At 53.1% G+C, this 19,123-nt stretch overlaps 3 protein-coding genes across 6 annotated transcripts in view; 1 reads left to right on the top strand and 2 right to left on the bottom strand.

Annotated features, from left to right (window-relative positions):
- The window catches only part of Dnajc11 (DnaJ heat shock protein family (Hsp40) member C11), a 51,158-nt gene extending 45,275 nt beyond the window's left edge, over positions 1-5,883 (top strand). The window contains exons 11-16 of the mRNA XM_005353666.2: positions 1,588-1,743; positions 2,677-2,746; positions 3,628-3,685; positions 3,763-3,905; positions 4,311-4,440; positions 5,359-5,883. Of these exons, the coding sequence (XP_005353723.1) occupies positions 1,588-1,743; positions 2,677-2,746; positions 3,628-3,685; positions 3,763-3,905; positions 4,311-4,440; positions 5,359-5,384 (583 nt within the window). The 3' untranslated portion in view covers positions 5,385-5,883. The remainder of the gene's footprint in view (positions 1-1,587; positions 1,744-2,676; positions 2,747-3,627; positions 3,686-3,762; positions 3,906-4,310; positions 4,441-5,358) is intronic.
- A 1,433-nt stretch (positions 5,884-7,316) lies between these two features.
- Thap3 (THAP domain containing 3) lies at positions 7,317-13,096 on the bottom strand. 4 transcript variants are annotated; one of them, XM_026782246.1, is made up of 5 exons: positions 13,000-13,096; positions 12,311-12,541; positions 9,683-9,875; positions 8,248-8,328; positions 7,317-8,015 (listed from the first exon to the last, which is right to left on the bottom strand). In XM_026782246.1, the coding sequence occupies exons 1-5, from the start codon at positions 13,071-13,073 to the stop codon at positions 7,734-7,736; spliced, it is 861 nt and encodes a 286-aa protein (XP_026638047.1). In that variant the 5' UTR covers positions 13,074-13,096; the 3' UTR covers positions 7,317-7,733. The 4 variants fall into 4 exon arrangements, with proteins under 4 accessions (XP_026638047.1, XP_026638048.1, XP_005353721.1 ...); XM_026782247.1 differs by lacking the exon at positions 8,248-8,328; XM_005353664.3 differs by lacking the exon at positions 12,311-12,541.
- Positions 13,097-13,922: 826 nt separating this feature from the next.
- Phf13 (PHD finger protein 13) lies at positions 13,923-19,080 on the bottom strand. Its single transcript, XM_026782339.1, has 4 exons — positions 18,854-19,080; positions 17,971-18,072; positions 16,539-17,073; positions 13,923-16,201 (listed from the first exon to the last, which is right to left on the bottom strand). The coding sequence occupies exons 1-4, from the start codon at positions 19,046-19,048 to the stop codon at positions 15,975-15,977; spliced, it is 1,059 nt and encodes a 352-aa protein (XP_026638140.1). The 5' UTR covers positions 19,049-19,080; the 3' UTR covers positions 13,923-15,974.
- Positions 19,081-19,123: the final 43 nt, after the last annotated feature.

Below are 19,123 nucleotides of genomic sequence, written 5' to 3'. Positions count from 1 at the left end.
AGGGAAACCTTGTCTTAAACAAGTGCATTCTTGCATACATACCTAAGTGGGTAGCTGAATTGGGGCAGTGTGTGCTTAGCACACACAAGGTCCTGGGTTCCGCCAAGGCAGCCATCAATGCAGTGGGACAGGTGCTCATGCTCACCTGTCCGCTGCTGTCAGAGCTTCCGTGTGTTTGTTGTAGTGAGTCTCTGTACTGCCAGCTCACAGAAACTAAATGCCCGCCTGATAGCTAAGGCTTGTTTCTAACCAGCTCTTATAACTTAACTCATACTTTTTAATCTACGTGGCTGATTATCTCGTAACCCATTTCTTTTACGTTGCTCAGTTACCTTTACCCTGTACCATCCATGCTGCTTCCTCCGAGTCTCCTGGTGTCTCCACCTTCCTCCCAGCACCCTCTCTGCCTGGAAATTTTGACTACCTATTGGCCGGTCAGCTTTGTATTAAACCAATCCGAGTGTCACTTCTTCACAGTGTACAAAAGGATATTCTACAGCACTTTGCTTTAAGATATAATAAACACGGGCTGGAGAGATGGCTCAGAGGTTAAGAGCACTGGCTGCTATTCCAGAGGTTCTGGGTTCGATTCCCAGCAACCACATGGTGGCTCACAACCATCTATAATAAGATCTGGTGCCCTCTTCTGTTCTGCAGACATATATACAGACAGAACACTGTACATAATAAATAAATGAATGAATGAATGAATCTTTTTTAAAAAGATACAATAAACACTAATCTGACGCCCAGCCCAGTGGCACCGACTAAGGGGGACTGAAGCAAGAGGGTCACTTGACCCTAGTAGTTCAGGGACAGTCTGGGCGACCACCTCCCTGCCCCTCGTCTCAAAGCATGAATAAAGCCTCTGTTATTTAGTTAGTTGTTTATTATTTTTGTGTCTTAGCCGGGTAGTGGTGGCGCATGCCTTTAGCCCCAGCACTCAGGAGGCAGAGGCAGGCAGATCTCTGTGAGTTCAAGGCCAGCCTGGTCTATAGAGCTAGTTCCAGGAGAAGCTCCAAAGCTTCAGAGAAACCCTATCTTCTTTTTTTTTTTTTTAATTTATTTATTTATGGAGGATTTCTGCCTCCTCCCCACCACCGCCTCCCATTTCCCTCCCCCTCCCCTGATCAAGTCCCTCTCCCTCATCAGCTTGAAGAGCCATCAGGGTTCCCTGACCTGTGGGAAGTCCAAGGACCGCCCTATCTTCTTTTTAAAAAAAAAAGATTTTTTTTGTGTGTCTTATGTGTGAATGTCTGTTTATATGTAGATAAGTATGCAGATGCCCTTGGAGGCTAACAGTGGGCATCTGCATAGTTATCTACATAGAACTCAGGAACTGGAGTTATAGGCAGCTGTGGGCTTATCCACTGTGGGGTGCTGGGGAGCTAACTTGGGTCCTCTGGAAGAGCAACCAGTGCTCATAGCCATAAGCCATCTCTCCAGTCAGTCCCTAGTCCTAGTCTTCATATGTAGTCAAGTTCACTGGTAATCAGCTCAGCTTTGGAGCTGGCGTGCAGTGGCTGAGCCCCACTGCTGCTCCGTGGGACCTGACACACCCTGTGTGTGTCCTTGTGTTTCCCGCAGGCTGAACAGGGCCAGTCAGACCTACTTCTTCCCGATCCACCTGACGGACCAGCTGCTCCCCAGTGCTGTCTTCTACGCCACCGTGGGGCCACTGGTGATCTACCTGGCAATGCACCGTTTGATCATCAAACCATACCTCAGGGCGCAGAAAGAGAAGTGAGTTTCGCACTAAGAACCTCCACCTCGGTCTCCTCTAAACTGGAGAGCTGACTGTGTCTCCTAGAAAAAGAACGGGTTAATGCTGGGGAAGTATAAGCATGGTGTCCAGGTCCTGATGGTCCGTGTCACTGTTGGCAGCGGCAGCCGCAGGTTGCTCCCTTCTAGCCAGTCTGTCCCACCCTCAGAAATGACTCGGTTTGCTTTATAAAATCGGCTTCAAACAGGGCCAGCACAAATGTTGTCTCCCTCTCTTGTATCCTAGACATCTCACCCTGGCGCTGAACTAGAAGTAGAATGGGTCTGTTTTGTGTGACACTAACTGTAGTCATGGAAACCACAGAACAGACCTAGCTTTGAAATTTCTTGTAGGGAGCCCCTCCCCTCAGTCACAACTGAGTCCAAGCATCCCTTGGAAACCCAAGGGATGGAGAGGCCCCGTGTTAGCCTCAGAGACACTGGGGCACTAAGGTTGAGTGGGAGACAGGGTATCCCTCTTCTAGCTGCCTGTGACCTGTTACTAGTCTAGAGGCTGAGTTTCCATGGATGTTTAAGACCTGGAGCAAAGAATGTCCTCCATCTGGCAGCGCTGTGTGGGCTGACCCCGAGTGCCTCTGTTTGCTGTAGGAGTGGGCATTTCTGTGCATCCAAAGTAGTCTGAATTGTCTCTGCCTGCTGGAGTCTTCTCCTCTCCTAAGGAAACAGCAGTTTGGGAGGTTCCATGGAGGAGGTGGACAGGGAAGGTGATCTCAAACTAAAGGGAGATGCACAGGCCTGCAGCTCAAAGGCTGGCCTGGGGTTGTGTTTGGAAGTATCTTCGAAGTTCTAGAAGTAGAAATCCAGTTAATTCGCGGGCTGCATGCTGGGCTCTGTCCAGCAGAGGGCGCAGTTTGCTCACCATAGAGTCACTTGTGCCCTGCTTCTCTCTGAAAGGGAACTGGAAAAGCAAAGGGAGAGCACAGCCAGTGACGTCCTGCAGAAGAAGCAAGAGGCAGAAGCTGCTGTGAGTGTCCCACTGCCACTGTGCAGAGTCCAGACCCAGGGCAGCCTGCTCTGTTCCCTTCTCCAACCCATCCTGCTGAACTGGGACTGCAGAGGGAACTCCTTTACCCTGTGTTAATCCCAGAGCCCAAGGGCTTTTCTCCCCCTCATTTTACAACCTTATTGCCTTCTGTGACCTGTGGGCACATTCTAGGGACTCCGGTCTGTGCCTTGAGAGGAAAACAGCCCTCCAGGGCCAGACAAGGTTTGTGAAGTGTCGGGGTTGTCTTCTCCCTCTACGTACTCCTCCTTTTGGGGGAGCTGAGGGAGCAGAAGCATCATGACTGAACAGCAGGGTACCATGGGGTTCTTGTGACCAGAGGAAGGGCAGCAAAGGCACAGGACTGAAAAACTGCATGAGGCCACGCATGTCCCCAGGCAAATTTGGGGGGCAGCACACAGCCCTGCCCAGCTGTGTGTTCCACAGAGAGCACAAGTCCTTCTCAAGGAGAGTGGGGTCCAGCTGCTCCCACGAAGTGTCTATCTTCAGGCAGGACCCCACAGTACTCGGGATGACCGCATACTTGTTATGTAGCCCAGGTTAGCCTTGAAACTCATCACTGTAGAGCTTTTTATTTCTTTTGAAATACTGTGTTCGGTAATTTCTCATCCTTCACTGAACTCCATGTGCAGAATCACTGAGAAGGAGGAAAAGGTGCTGCCCCTTCCACTGGGGTCATCGCGTGGGGTTCTGCCTTGTCAGGGGACTCCCCAACACTCAAGGCTTGTGCTCCTTTCCCTGCAGTCCCTGAGCAGACATCTTGACATGGGCACAAACTGGGTGTTTGTCATGCTCTTACCAAAACAGTCCAGGGTCCCCGACATGTTCGTCTTCTCTCAAAGGTGCGGCTGATGCAGGAGTCTGTCCGGAGAATAATCGAAGCAGAAGAGTCCAGAATGGGTGAGAAGGCACCCCTCTGTGGGCTGGGCACTGGGGTGTGGCAGGACAGCCTGGGTCACCCCTGCCGCTGTCTGCAGGGCTCATCATCGTGAATGCCTGGTACGGGAAGTTTGTCAACGACAAGAGCAGGAAGAATGAGAGGGTGAAGGTGATTGATGTGACCGTGCCGCTGCAGTGCCTGGTCAAGGACTCCAAGCTCATCCTCACCGAGGCCTCCAAGGTACGTGACTAGTCAGTCACCAAGGCCACCTGTTCCCAGACTGGGGTGCAGCTCCATGGGACAGGACGGTCAGGCCTGCAGTGACCATTTCCCCACAGTCCGGAGAGCTTCTGTGCTGGAACCACTTCTGCTCCCGTGGGCCCTAAAATTCATCCGAAAGTGAGCACTGAGTAGCCCACACCTGCCTTCCTGGCACTTGCATTCCGTTTATCTGCGAGTTCCAGAAGGGGTGTGGACTCAGCTGTCCGCGGCCTCAGGCTGGACGGGAGAGAAGGGGCTTGATGGCCAGTCTAGCACTGCCTAAGTAAACAACTCCATCTCATCCAGCTTCATCAAGCTCCTCGTCCATGTTGGCGGCAGAAAGGAGCGGAGCAGGCCTTGACGGCGACCCTCTGTTTGTTGCAGGCTGGGTTGCCAGGGTTCTATGACCCGTGTGTTGGGGAGGAGAAGAGCCTGCGAGTGCTGTACCAGTTCCGAGGCGTGCTGCATCAGGTGATGGTGCCTGACAGTGAGGCCCTGAGGATACCAAAGCAGTGTGAGTAGTGCTCTCAGTGTCGACAGCTGAGTCGTGAGGAGGTAGAGCACGCTCTTGGCCAGGTGTGATACTCAAGCACCCAAGAAGCTGAGCTAGTAGGATCATGGATTCCAAGTCAGCCTGGGCTACCCAGTGAAGCTCAACTCAAAAACTCAAAAAAAAAAAAAAAAAAAAAAAACCTAGCCGAGAGGTGGTGGTAGCAAATGCCTTTGATCGCAGCATTCAGGAGGCAGAGGCAGGCGGATCTCTGTGAGTTTGAGGCCGGTCTGCTCTACAAGAGCTAGTTCCAGGACAGGCTCCAAAGCTACAGAGAAACCCTGTCTTGAAAAACAACAAGAACAAAGAAAAAAAAAAAAGACCCTAGCACTCAGGAGGCAGCAGCCAGCCTGCTCTACAGAGGAAATTCCAGAACAGCCAGAGCCAGGGCTGTTAGCAGGAAGCAAAAAGTCTATTAGAGAGATGGCCCATCAGTTCAGAGCATTTCTTGTTCTTGCAGAGGACCCAGGTTCAGTTCCCAGCACCCACACGGTGGCTTACAACCATCTGTGACTGGTTTTAGGGGATCTGACACCCTCTTCTGCCCATGGGCACCAAGCATACATGTGGTTCATTCATACATTCAGGCAGAACAGTCTCAGAACTTTTAGATGGGGTAAGATGGCGTAGGATGACCATTCTTGCCACAGCTGTGAATGGCTGCATGGAAGTGACCCTTCGCCCTGGGTGCAGAAGCGGGTGCTTCAGGTTAAGGGTGGTAGAACTCAGGAGGCAGGGGTCTGAAATCTAGGCCAACCATGGACTACATAGAAAAGCCCTGCCTCAGAACACAGGAAATGCAGCTGCCCTGCCCGGCCTTGTGCAGGAGGTAGAGGAAGCCCACCTGTCCTCTGCTCCCCTGACTTGTGCTTTCCTTTCCAGCTCACAGAATCGACACAGACGGATAAACTACTGGGAACCCTGAGTAAAAAGGCTACAAAATACTTTCCGGGGAGTCTACAACTTTGGAGCAGGAAAACCCAGACATGAGATGTTTTTTGTTTATCCCTCAAGAAGGTGGCGCTGTATCAATTATGTGTTGGGACATGCAGACAGCCTAGCCTCGTGGGTGCTGTGGGTGAGGACTGCAGAGCCCCACCCTGGCCAGACCACAGCATGGCCACATCTTTCCCAAGGATCATGTTCCTGGAGGACAGCGCCTGAACCGACTCTTGAGGTCACCCCGCCCGGTCCTCATGAGTGGCCGTGCACAGCTGCTCTCAGGAGGCATTGGGACACCCTCAACATGGTGTTCTTCCTGAAGCCCACGCTGCACCTGGGAAACATGAAAAGGAAGGTGTGTCGCGTGCTGCTCAGTAGACTCCCACAAGCCACCTTTCTCTTCTAGAACATTACACAGTGGACTGGAGAGGACTGTGGGTTTATAAAACTGCTTTTTATCTGAGAACAACAGGTTTGGAGACTAGTCTCTTTCTTCCCCTTCCAGAGCTTCTCAAATCATTCCTCCAGGCCCTGGCTTGGGACAGAGAGGGGAGACTCCAGGTCCCAGGGTACACTGTCCAGGCATACTGCCCACCGTGCTAAAGAAAGATCCTGCTGCCAGTGGTCCCTGCACCCCACCCACAAGACATCTGCCTTGCAAAGCTCTATAGGGCGGCGCTGGAAGGAGGGGACCTTTGCAGGTAGTGGGGGCACAAGTTTGCCAATTCCTGGGTGTGGGCCCAAGGCTGGCCCAGGTACCTGAACCTCTAGTGAGCGCCCAGCAGGCAGTGCTGTTGCTTGCCAGGCCAGGCTCTCACAAGGTTCCTCCTAAGGAGCCTCCGCTCCCAGACCCCTTCTAGTGCATTGCACACTTGGTGGCTGTCATTGCAAGCTCTACCCTCTGAGCAGGTGTGACAGCAGCGGTGACTCTGACTCTGGTCCCCCAGCAGTAACTGCTGAAGGCAGACACTGCCTCACCATCCTCACAACCCTTCGGTTTTTAAGAGCATTCAGTTCTGTAATATTTACCTCTGTTTTTTGGTTGTTGTTTTTTTTTTTTTTAAGAGGCTTTTTCTTTGCCCCAGACTGATGTGCGGTTTGCACTATTGCATGAGCCCGACTCAGTGGCCTGTGGCTCCCTGGGCACCACTGCCCCTTCTGTGTGAAGCTGACTGTGGCGGCACTGCCCAACAATAAACCTGACCTGAAAGCTGAGGCCGCTCTGTCCGTCGGTGCGTGTATGTTTAGGAAGGGGTAGGAGACAGCTACAGTGCCTTAGGCCTCTCCCACCCCTGCTGCTTCAGCTTAGACCATTGGCTTCCATTCCACACTCAGCTTTACCTGAGAACCTCAAAATAAGGAAATTAGACATAAGATTTTGTGTTTGCGTTTTAATCATGGTCTGGCTGTGTGGTCCAGGCTGGCCCAAAACTCCTAATTCTCCTGCCTCAGCCCCGAGTGCTGAAACTAAAGGTGTGCGCCTCTACTCATTTAACGTTTTCACTTTTTCAAACAGTCTTCGTGTCTAGATAGTCTGTCTGTTCTTGGTTGTGAGTCTGGCCTTTAACAGCTGGGCTCTCTCTCCAGCCCGTGTGTGGGTATTTTGCCTGTATGTGTGCACCAGGTATTTACAGGGTGCCCTCAGATCAGAAGGGGACAAAAAAAAGAAACAAAAACCACCTAGAATTGGAGTTGGATGGTGGTAAGCCGTCGTGTAGGTGCCAGGAGCAGGACCTGGAGCCTCTGAACGAGCAGCCAGTGCTCTTAACCAGGGGAGAAGATGTTTCTGCAGCCCCGCCCCACGTGCACTTATTTATCTGTTTAGTTATTGTCAATCAGTCCTGTGGCCGCGGTAGTCACTCCTGTATCAGGAAAAAGTGAAAGCAGCAGGCCTTAAATAGAGTTCAAAGAATTTATTCCATATTTACACAGACCAGGCCAGAAAGAGTCGTCAAAAATACAGGCTGGTGTGGGAGACCCTTGCCCTGCCCTCAGAACTGCTCCTCTGGGAAGGTGAGAAGGACCCCACAGACTAGCCGTGTTCCTGGAGGTGGACTGCAGGAATGGCCACCTCTCCCTCGGGGAGCTATCTCTGGCAGGGCTGTGACAACTCCTAACATTTGGTCACTGTTACAAGACAGGCCCACAGCTGCCTAGGAGACCCGAGATTGTGCCTCGGGTTCCCCAGCACTTGGGCCCTCCCCTGATGAGGGCATCCTATCTAGCCAGTCTCAAGGTGCCTTGCAGCACCAGTAGTAGGAATGTGCACAGCAAAGACGAAAACCACTTCCTCACATCCCAGAGCCTCCTCGGGCTCAGTTCTGCTGTGCTGGCCGTCTGGCCCGTGGTCCCCGCTGTCCCTCTCTGCAGGCTCGCAGGCGGCTACATGTCCTCCGAAGCAGCAGCCTCTGGGCCCTCAGTCGTTTCCGGAGCCTCTTGTTTTCCTTCAGCGTGAGGAAGAGTTTTTTTTTCAGGGTATCCAAGTCCAAAAGGGCATAGCTGTGATCGGACGGCTGTCCCTGGAAGGGCCGTTCTAACCCCATGGGGCCGGCTGGCAGGCCAGAAGCCTCCATTGCTTCTGTTCTCTCTGGTAAGACCTGAGGACAGAGGTCAGTAGTAAGAGCTGTCCAGGTGTGGCCCTGTGTCCCCAGCAGGAAGGCTTCTGAGCTTGGGTCACAATGCCCCCTACCCTTCTGGTCTAGCTCCAGCCCCATTTCCCCCACTTCCCTTTGTGAAATCCCGACGGTGGTCTTAGGAGAAGCTCTGGTTCTGTCATCTGTCGGGTCCTCTGGGGCATTTCTGAGACCAGCTTGTACCCAAGGGTCTTACCTGTTTCACAGGGCCTTCAGTGTCTGGAGGCTGAAACTCTTCCAGTGTGCCGTCCCCACCAGCCCCCACCTCAGGACAGACCTGGATACAGCAGGCAGGCGGAGTCAGGCTGGCTGAGCTGGCAGACACCGGATCCTCAGGCAGCTGCCACTGTCCATCCCTGAGTAATCCCTGCCCGGAGGCTGCAGCCAAGTCCTGCGCATCTGCAGTAAGAGCCTGCCTCCCACCAACTCCCGGGGCTCTAGCCTCTGACCCACTGAGCCTGAGGCCACAGCTTCCTCTGGGAAAGCAAGCATCCTGAATTCAAACCTGACACTCCGCTTTTCTCCAGATACTCTCTCAGTGCTCACTAAACTCAGTGCGAGTGCACTGCCTGACTGCCCTCCACTGCAACCCTCACAAGAGGCGGCATCTCTCCCTCACCAGCTCTAAGACACAGCCGTGGCTCAGGCAGGACACAGTGGGACCTAACCGTGGGCCAGACAGGCCTGGTACAGCCACGTCCCCCTGCTCAGCCTGAATCCAGCTGTGCTGACTCTTGCCTACACTAGGTGTACTCCCCAAATCCTGGGTCAGTGGCACCTGAACAGGTCCCCACAGCTCCAAGGACCTGACTCCTCTGGGTGAACACTGGCCCTACAGTACCCTGTCATCAAAAGGTCATGCAGCTGCTGGCAGCGCACACAGTGGCCATCTGCAGCTTCTTGCCACCAGCTTAGCCTGGGGCCACTGAGGACTGTGAAGTGGACCTGCTCAGATCTCTTCCAGCTTCTGACCACTGCCCCTAGTTTCCCACCTAAGAGCCGTAACCTCCACCCTATAAACATGGCCTAGAACCACTAGATACTTCAGGCTGGAGTTTGTGGCAATCCTCTGGCCTCTGCCTCCTAAGTGCTGAGATTACAGGCATGTGCCATCGTACCTGGGTTTCTTATTTATTGTGAGATAGGCTCTCATGTACCTCAGACTGACCTCAAACCCCAAGGATGACTGACTTCTGATCCTTCTGCTTCCACCCCTGGAATGGCAGGATTGCACACATGCACAGCCACAGCCTAGACTGCAGCGCTGGGGATCTAGCCCAGGGCTCCGTGCATGCTAGGCAAGCACCTCTACCAAAGGAACAGCAGCCCCAGGCCTCAGCAAGCACACATTAGTGCTAAAAGTGTTTGAAATTACTTTTCTTCTCTCTGGGGGGGTGGGACAGGGTCTCGTGTACCCCAGGCTGGCCTCACCCTCCCACCTCTGGCTCCAAATTATGGGATTACAGGCCTGCACCATAGTTTATGCAATGCAAAGGCTCGAACCCAAGGCCGCTTCCATCCTGGGCCAGTACTCTTACCAGCTGAGCTACACCCCAGCCCCAGCTTCTTTTTAAGCTCCCCATTCAGCACACAGAGAGTCCCACTGGCTGGACGTCAGACCAGCACCTTACCTGTGCGGGGTTCTGAAAAGCAAACACGGTGGGCACGGCATTGTGTTTGAGGTTCTTGCGGTTCCCGAAGGCGCTGAAGCACTCGGGTCTGAAGTGCTCAGAACAGATGACCGTGTGTTGCTTGGGCTTGAAGTTGACCCGGCCAATGTTGAGCACCCACTCCTTCAGGAGCTCCGGGCGGCTGAACGGGAACCTATGGGCACAGCATTCCATGATCCAGCCTTAGGAACTCAGTAGTCCACTTTGTTTACCCTAAAATCCGGACACTCACCAAGGCTGTTATCAGCACATATATGAAAACCCAGGATCACGAGCATGGCAAAAGAGCTCAAGAGAGCTGTGTTTCCAAAGCACGTGCCAGCAACTCTCCTTCCTTCATGAGTTCACCGCTGGGGCTACAGAGATGGCTCAGTGATTAGGAGCACTGAATGCTCTTCCGGAGGACCCCGGGGTTCAAGTCCCAGCAGCCACATGGCAGCTCACAATTCTCTGTAACTACAGTTTCAGGAAATCCACCCTCACAGACGTGTGCAGGTAAGACACCAATGCACATAAAAGAAAATTTAAAAAAAAAAAAAAGTTCACCTCTGACCATGTCTCAATTTCCTGCCAAAACGTGGCAGTGGATAGGACCAAGTCCCTGCCATTCAGGAGCCTGCGTGGCAGACAGCAGCAAAGCAAGCTGAGGTGGACTGTGAGTGCTGCAGCAGCTGACCACAGGAGGTGGCCCTGTGGTCCTTAGCAAGGTGACACCTGAACAGACCCTGCAGCAAGTGGCCTTCACAAAGGACCATGTGACACAAGGCTTTAGATAGGTGTGAGTCTCTGCAGGTTCCAGAGAAGGGAAGGAAAGGCAGCATGTGTCCACCCAGGCTGAGAACCAGGGCCGAGCAGGAGAAAGTGCTGGAGATGGGGGAACATGCTATGAAAGCAAGACAATGGGAAGGCTGAGGCAGGAGGACCACTTTGAATTCAAGGACAGCCTGGAGTACCAGAATGAGACCTTCTGTCAAAAATAGAACAACTGCTGGGCGGTGGTGGCGCGAGACTTTAATTCCAGCACTCGGGAGGCAGAGGCAGGTGAGCTCCAAACCAACCTCATTACTTAGCAAGTTCCAGGCCAGTCAAGGACTTGTCTCAAAACAAAAGAAAAAGAGCCGGGCGGTGGTGGCACACGCCTTTAGCCCTGTCTCGAAAAACCAAAAAAGAAAAAGAAAAGGCCAGGTTTCAAGGTTTGCCTGTGGATCATGAAGCAATGGGAAGGAAGGAACTTCGTGTTTGCCATGGAGGACAGGAGGTTTGGGTGAACACAAGTTTGGAATGTTAGGTGTTCAAGGTGCTCTTCGACTGCCCAAGAACAGGCGTGGCAGATGGGCACATGTGCCCAGGGATGTCCCTGCAGAACCTGCCAGCCAGGGAGACTTCAGCACTCTGGTTCCATGTTGAACACGTCAACACTCAGTGTGGGAAGTGGGAGGACTCAGCCGAGGAGACGGACAAGGGCGATCTGGGACAGAGGTCACATGTGTCCTGGGACTCTGGGGGAAAGACCAGTGTGGTCACAAGCTAGTGAGAAGTCAGGTAAGACAAAGGCAAAGCCCAAGCAAGAACTGACGTGGCAGTGCAGGCCTGGAATTCTAGCAGGAAGATCCAGCTTAAAACCAGCCTGGGCGACACAAGACCTCTGCTCTCTCAGAAAAGTAGGAGCAACACCGCCTGAGAGAAAGGTCACACAGGTGAGTAATGAAAGCATGGAACGCACACAGAAGGAAAAAATCATTAGGGGCTTACCAGTCTATGTGATAACTGTGTTAATAAAAACATTCTAGGCCGGCAGTGGTGGTGTGCACCTTTAATCCCAGCCCTCGGGAGGCAGAGGCAGGCAGATCTTTGTGAGTTCGAGGCCAGCCAGGTCTACAGAGCTAGTTCCAGGGCAGGCGACAGGCTTCAAAACTACAGAGAAACCCTGTCTTGGGGAAAAAAAAAAAAAAATTAGAGCCAGCAAGATGATTCAGCTGGTGAAGGCACTGGCTGCCAAGTCTGATAACCTGAGTTTGGTCCCCATGATTTACATGGTGGGCGAAAGAAACCAACTCTAGAAGCTGTCCTATGACCTCCACTCCTGCACTGTGGCATCTGTGCCCACACACAAATAAATAAAACATTTAAAAACAAAAGGTGGGGGTTAGCGATATGGCTTAGAGCACCAGCTCTTAACTTCAGAGGACCTGGGATTCAATTCCCAGCACCCATGTAGCAGCTTATAACCGCTTGTAACTCCAGTTCCAGGGGATTGGACACCTTCACACAGACAGACATGCAGGCAAAACATGAATGCATATGAAATAAAAATTATTTACAAAAAAAAAGAAGAAAAAGGCGAGGGTGAATGGAGGTGACTGTCCCTGAGTACACGGCAACATGACCAGGAGACAGAGGTCCCTGGATAACTGCCCATGCAGGCACCAAGAGGCCCTTCATTTGCAGAGCACAATTCTGACACATGTTCAGTGGAGTACTATGCAGAAAAGAACTCAAGTGCGCGTGCGGGGCAAGCATGACTCTGGCAACAGTGGAAAGAGGGAGGGAGGGAGGAAAGGAGAGGGAAGAGGAGAGAGAGGCTCAAACCTGGCTCTCCCTGTGGGCAGGTGAGAAGAGACTGGAAGTGGGTGCCAGTGGAGAGTCGTCTGTGGGCTGCCAACTGATGTGTGCATTTTTCCGTGGTAGAAGCACTGAAACTGTGTACTGAGGCCCCGCGGGGGGTGGGGAGCACCCGGTGCGGCGCAGGCTGCCAGGCCTCGGTGAACTGCGCCGGAGGCACAGACACTGCTCGAAGCTGGCGCCTTGAAGGGCGCTTCCCTGGAAAGGGCTCCGCATGAGCTGGGCTGAGGGAAGGAGTCCTGGGACTACAGGGCTGAGTACCCACCACCTTCCCACGACCAAAGTCCATGCGGCCCGGCCATCCTGGAGGGCGCTCATTCCTCCAGACCATGCACCTCCGCCTGGGCCTCCCTCGAGGTGACGCAGGCAGTAAGGGGCCAGCGTAGGGACACAGCCAGACGCCACCCACGCGCAGCCTGTTTACACTAAGCACCTAATGCTTCCAGGCAAGATGGGTTAGCCCAAGCCTGCACTAAGAGAGGCTGGCGGGGTTCGGGCTTTGAGGCTGCGGGAACAACCTCTGACGCCCCAGCCGTCCCCTCCCAGCAATCCCGGTCCACCTCGTCCGCACACCCTGGGTCTCCCGGAGCTTCCGCCCGGTGCACTAGGGCCCGTGACTGCTACACAGGGTCGGGTCCCAGCCTCCTATCCCTCACCGGTGGAAGGTGAGCTGCTTCCTGCGGCTGCTGTAGCGGTTGCAGCATTGCCGGGCCGCGCACGACTTCGGCATCTCGGAGATGAGCCCGCTGCCCCTAACAAAGATGGCAGTACGCGGCCCCAGGGGCGGAGCTTGAGGGGCGGGGTCTGCAGGGCTCAGAGGGCTGAAACCTGGCTTGCTCTGCTCCCCGCCTCCAAGAGTTTAAGCCCTATTAACCTTGGAAACCTGTACCAGAGGTGTCAACCCTCAACTCAGCTAATATTTTAAAGGTCCCTGAGGTGCTTGTAGGCAGTAGGAGGAGTTGGATCTTTTTAAAAACAGGTGGAGACTGGCTAGCCTGGAACCCATCACATTCCCCCATCAGCCTCCCAGATAAAGGGGGTACCCACGGGAGGTACCCTCTTGGCTACTTGGGGGACAGAAGTCTAGCACTGCAAACTCACCCCTTCTCAGATCCGCTTCTCTCTGCTTACCAAATGCTGGGCTTAAAGGCCTATCACCTAAGTTTCAATCCCAAACTTGCAAAGGCTGTGGCTTTGAAGCACAGGTAAATCTGGGGGTGGGCACACCACCTTTGGTGGAGACAGAATGACTGAGGAACAAGCCTTTTTTTTCCCCTTTTCCAAAACAGGGTTTCTCTGTGTAGCTTTGGAGCCTTTTGTGGAACTTGCTCTGTAGACCAGGCTGGCGTCAAACTCAAATATCCCCCTGCCTCTGCCTAGTGCTCAAGCCTGTCAGTAAGCTACACTGGGTCTAGGAGATAACTGGGGAAGCAGACCAGGAATCACCGTCCTTTTCATTGTGCTAAATGCCAAAAACAAGTCAGCTTTGCCAGAGTCACCACCTGGATAAGTGACTGGGAAGACGCAGTGTCCTTCAGCACAGGATAACTCAGGAGACACCAACCTCAAAGTAGCAATATCTTTATTTACAAAATATACAGTTTCACAGAAACAGCTTGCTTTATACACATAAACTTTATAATTACACAGAACCATGTAAACGATGTTGTGTCTGGCCTGGCCAAAGCCAATGGGAGGGGTCTACTTTGGGGGTGACACCTTTCCCTCCCCTCACACATCACTAGCATCAACCAGGAGCCCCTAGAAGGGTCATGCCCCGTTTGCATAAAGAAGCTGATGACAACTGCCCAGCTCAATCTACCCCCAAACCACCCACAGGGAAAACTCCCCTTAAAAACACAAAGCAAGCAAACAAATTGAGATGAGTGTCACTGTATCCCAGAGCTATCAAATCTCTGGACACAAACAACAATGGCCTTCCACACCAAACCACAACAAAACCAAGTATTCTTAAATGCACTTTAAAAAAAAAAAAAAAAACACCTACTGGAACTTTGGTTCTTCTCAGGGTGAGGATACTGGACAAGTACTGTCATGGGGCAGGTCTTTGGCAAATTCCTCTTAACTTGTCCTGGGTATTTACTCCAGTCAGAGCCAGACAATAGCCTGGGGACAAGACTTTCTGGAACAGCTCCTTCACTATAACAGAGTTCTCCCTTGAGATCTACGCGACCAACTGAGCTTCAGCAATGAGTATGTTTCTGTACTTTAATATGAGCAACAGGACTTTAAAAACAAACAAAAAACTAAGACAGTTACTTAAACTGGACAAGCGTGAAAGACACTGAGACCCACCCTTTTCCCTCCCCCCAAGAAGGGCTCTGATTAGCCTCGTTACAGTCTGAGCTCCTTTGGTGTTTAAGATGAAAGCCTGGTGACCCTGCAAAGGTGTTACACAGGGTGAAGAAATGGGACCTACTTGGGTACTCTTCCCTGTCTCATGCCTAACAAGAAACAATACTTAAGAAATATACCCACTGCTTTGCCAAACACTGCTGAGAACAAGCATCAGAAGTGCTGAAGAACGAGGACCCCCTGAGAGCCACAGCACTCCCTCTTCGTCTCCAGCCCTAAGACCACCAGTGTCCAGGTGTGGGGCAGCCCTCACCCAGACCAGGGCTCTGGGTCACACCTTTCCAACTCCGCACACTGTTGCAAGCTGATGTTTCAGCACTAATCCAAACCTGTGCCTTGCCCCGGGAACCCAGCAGGCCAGCCTGTGTACAGTAAGGGCAGTCCCTGCAGGATGCCCTTGAATTCTTTCTAACCATCATCTAAACCAACAGCACATAGGTCCTGAGGACAGCATCATCTGGGGGCTGCTACTGGAGCAGATGAAGAACAGAGAAACCAAGTGCTTCCACAGAGGGTGGTGCTGGGCACCCTGGGGCACGGACCACCGACAGCATGTAGGAAGACACTGGCCAACACTTTGGACTGTATTGTGCGAAAAAATGGTTTTTTTACATCGTGCAAAACAAGAACTGAGTTATGAACACAGGACAACCTCCACCCACAACCCCGCTCTGTAGAGAAGTGGGTACATACTGTCCCTTCAACAAACAGTGAAAACCAAAGACTCACTGCTCACCCACCACCAAGGGCTCCTCTTGGGGACACCAGATCTCTAAGGAAGCAACTCCCTAGCCCAGGAAGTACAACTAAGGCAGGGACAATGAGATCACAAAGGGGCAGACAACTTGGACGGCTGCTGTATAGACACTTGTGATAATAGACCAACACTGGAGAATAAACACAGGCCAGGGGAACAGAACAACTCCACTCCCAAGCACAGAGGAGACAGGACTGACAGCTAGAACGGCTCCCAACTGTGGGAACTGGCTAATGATCCTGTGTGCCCGCACTCAGCTCGAATAGACCTGATGCTCAGTCTGTCTCCGGTACCGAGAACACAGCTGGAGCAGCAGCTTTGGCCACCATTTTATCTGCTCACTGGCTATGTACAGTTTTATCTGGACAGCTAGTCCTTTGCTTAGGCACCTGAGTGGCAGGGTCTGCCCGCACCAGAGCCGGGAGTTCTGTCCTCAACTAAGGGAGGCCACAGAGCCCGGGCCCTTCGAGTCCCGCCTATCTCCTGGCCAGCTCCAAATCAGTCCAGAAACAGCTTCCGGGAGCCCATTCGGGAGCGATTGGAACGTCGGATATCGAACTTGGAGTCCCGGCACTTTTGGCAGACAAACACTTCCGGAACATTGGACTTGCGGATCTTCGCACAGGACAGGTGGATCCAGGTGTGGCACTCGTTACATTCTATCATGGGGCGACCAGCAAAGGGCTTCATGCAGAAACAGGTGACAAGATCCCAGGAATCGTCATCTGGAGGGAAATGAACGGTTGACAAGTGAGAACCTCCTGAGGCCAGCCATCTTGCCTGGGAGCTGCACACCCAGCACACGGTGGCCTGAGTGTGGCCACACTCACACCAGCTGCACTAGCTGAGCTGGTGTCTCTCTGAAGGCAGTTACTTCATCCCAAAGAGTGCTGAGAGCCATGGGGGGGGGGGGGAGGGGCTACGTCATTTTCATACTCAGACTTGGACAGAAATCTTGGACTGTACCCAGGAGCTAACAACTCTTAAGAGCACCTATCTGCCCTTCCACACTTCCCCCCTGATCCCACCCCAGGGCCTAGACCCTCTGCTCAAAGCACTCACCTGAGTCTACCATGATGTCCTCATCGTTGCCAGTGCTGTCTTCATCACGGAACACCACCTGCTTCCCCTGCCGGACAATAGTCCGTTTCCCTTCAGTTTTTATTTCTTTAACCTGATCAGGTGACACAGCAGCACAAGAGCCACTTGAGGGAGTGTCAGAGTCCCAGCCTGAGCAGGGGTCAGCAGAAGCCTGGGGAATATCCTGTATGGCGGGACTGGTGGGGGTCTCTACGTATGGGTCTGCAGCTTCCAGCTTCAGCAAACCCCCTCTGTACCCCTCCTTCACAGGAATGTCGCTGTCCCTCCGCTTCCTCTTCTTCTTCTTCTTCAGCTTGTCTGTCTTCTTCCTGTCCAGCAGGAAGTCACTGGGCTTTGCCCGCTGCAGGAGGGAAGGCTGCAGGTGGCTGAAGCAGCGGTCCGACACCGGCAAGGGCACAGAAGAGGTGATGTCAGAGAAGCCCGTGTCCCAGCCATCACTGTCGATGGTGCCCGCAGTGCTGTTGGCGGGACTGGGGCTGCTCCTCAAGGGAAGCTCCTGAAACAGAGAGCAACAGGGCATGGTTGGTCATCTACGCAGCCTCCAGGGCTAGGAGCCTCCAAGCAGGTCAGTCCTTCTACACTGAGCAAGCACAACTTGGAACCTGGGCTCCAACCAGCATCAAACTTACATGACCTCATTAGTATTAAGGCGCCAGCAGACCAGGACGGCACACCTTCCCTCACTGAGATGTTCCTGCCCAGAGCCAGGACAAAGCTCACAGTCAAGGCTAAGGTGCAATTCGAGACTGGAGTGGCAGAGTGCTTGCCTAGCATGCAAGGAAGGGGCCCTGAGTTCTTCCCGCCCTCCAAGACCCTACAGAAACCACTACTCCAATCGCCTTCTCTCAGCTTCAGTCTCCCTGGAGAAGGAAGAGCACACCTCCATTTGCTCTCCCAACAGTCGCAAACTCAGGTATCCGCCTGCCTCTGCCTCCTGAATGCTGGATCAAAGGCGTGCCCCACTCCTGGCTCACAACAGGTATTTTTCAATTAAGTGACTTAAGTTAGTTTCAAATTTTTGACCTTCTTTAAAAGCCAAACAAAATAACAGCTGAGCATAGCAGCACAAGCCTTTAAGGGAAGTGGTTCAAGGCCAGCTTGGTCTAAAGAGTGAATTCCAGGACAGCTAGGGCTACACAGAAAAACCCTGTCTTGAAAAACCAAAAATAAGTAAATAAGTAAATGGAAATCTATTTGTTAAGTCAGTTCTAGAGAAGCTTATGAAAGCTTTGGAATCACTTCCCTGTTCCCTGTCTGAGCTCATCTAGGTTCCCAAAAACCTGATCCCCGCCAGACTGCTGCCTGAAGCTGGCACCAAGTGCCTCCAGACCCGCTACTGCTAAAGCACCTGTAGCAGGGAGTCAAGGCTGAGGCTGCAAACTGTAATCATTACCTCCTTCGGGTAGGGGATGTAGCCAGCATATGCCAAGACGAAGGTGCAGAATTTGTTGAAGTCTTCAACAGTGCGGCGCCTCTTACAGCTGGGGGAGTACTCCTGTGGAGGGAAACAAAGGGGCTGTGAGGAAAACTCCAGGAGGTGAAGCTGACCAAAACAAAGCAAGCTGCAACTTTTATTGCCAACTCACACAGCACTGCAGAATTTACAGTCTAGAAACAAGATAAGGTGAGTTGGGGTCAAGAAACAACAAAGTGTTCTTAAGGTAGAAAGAGGAGTTTTAAGATTCTGTGCCAAGAATACTGGGAAACTAGCTAGAAGATAAAAAAGCTTGTCTAGAGTCCACCTCCTGGCACCCGCCTTATCTGTTTGTCCCTGCAGGCCTATCGGGAGCTCCAACATCGGCATTTTTGCTAGAGATTTTCCACTCTGAAAACAAACTGCAGCTGTGGCTCTAAAGAAAAATTAAGTGATTTCAAAAACCAGCTGCTTAATCTCGCCTTGCTCTCCAAACCTGACTCCCTGGAGGCCAAGGCAGGGAGGGGGAGGCCCAGTGTCTGCAGCTCGGGGCTCGGAGGGACATCCTCCTCTCCTGGGAGGGGCGGGATGCCTGCCGGACACCCAAATGTTCCTAGAACCGAGTCGGAATGGAGAACGCACCGCTCGCTTTAGGTGCGCACTTACGACGCCGGCAGGATCGGCCAGCTCAGGGGCCGTTCTCAAGGGCCGCACAGCACCCACCACAAAAAGGGATTTTTCTCCCGAGAAGGCGGAGCATCCAAGGCCCCGGGAACATTCCCTGCGGTTGCTCCCGCAACTTGTCACCACCCCCACCCGTACTCAGGTGCTCGGCCAGCTGGAAGGGGGACACCGGGCCGACCTCCGAAAGCCTCCAGCAAAGGAGCAGCACTTTCAAACGCGGACCCAACTTGCTCGGGCAGGCCGCTCGCTCCCGCCCCTCGGCCAGCCCCGCAGGCGACAGAGCGGGCCGCGCGCTCCCGGCACTCGGGCGGCCATAGGCCGCGCCACCGGGCCCCAAACTCCGGCAGAACTTTAATTTCGCCCCGGGGGACATCGCGGTGGGGGGGAGGGGAGGTCAGGGCCGCGGACGCGAGTGCGGGGCGGTGCCGCGGTGGCCAGGGACCCGCCC

This window comes from Microtus ochrogaster, chromosome 10 (assembly GCF_000317375.1).
Source record: "Microtus ochrogaster isolate Prairie Vole_2 chromosome 10, MicOch1.0, whole genome shotgun sequence".
Lineage (NCBI taxonomy): Eukaryota > Metazoa > Chordata > Mammalia > Rodentia > Cricetidae > Microtus > Microtus ochrogaster.
This window is presented reverse-complemented; position numbering and strand designations above follow the sequence as displayed.

Coding starts and splice junctions, on each gene's coding strand:
- Thap3 (XM_026782246.1), bottom strand. CDS start 13,073: ATGCCGAAGTCGTGCGCGGCCCGGCAATGCTGCAACCGCTACAGCAGC. Junction 12,542..12,999: donor AAGCAGCTCACCTTCCACCG/GTGAGGGATAGG, acceptor AGCCCTTTCCAG/GGAAGCGCCCTTCAAGGCGC. Junction 8,329..9,682: donor CTTTTCAGAACCCCGCACAG/GTAAGGTGCTGG, acceptor TGCTGTATCCAG/GTCTGTCCTGAGGTGGGGGC.
- Phf13 (XM_026782339.1), bottom strand. CDS start 19,048: ATGTCCCCCGGGGCGAAATTAAAGTTCTGCCGGAGTTTGGGGCCCGGT. Junction 17,074..17,970: donor ACATCCCCTACCCGAAGGAG/GTAATGATTACA, acceptor TCTCTGTTTCAG/GAGCTTCCCTTGAGGAGCAG. Junction 16,202..16,538: donor GGACATCATGGTAGACTCAG/GTGAGTGCTTTG, acceptor ATTTCCCTCCAG/ATGACGATTCCTGGGATCTT.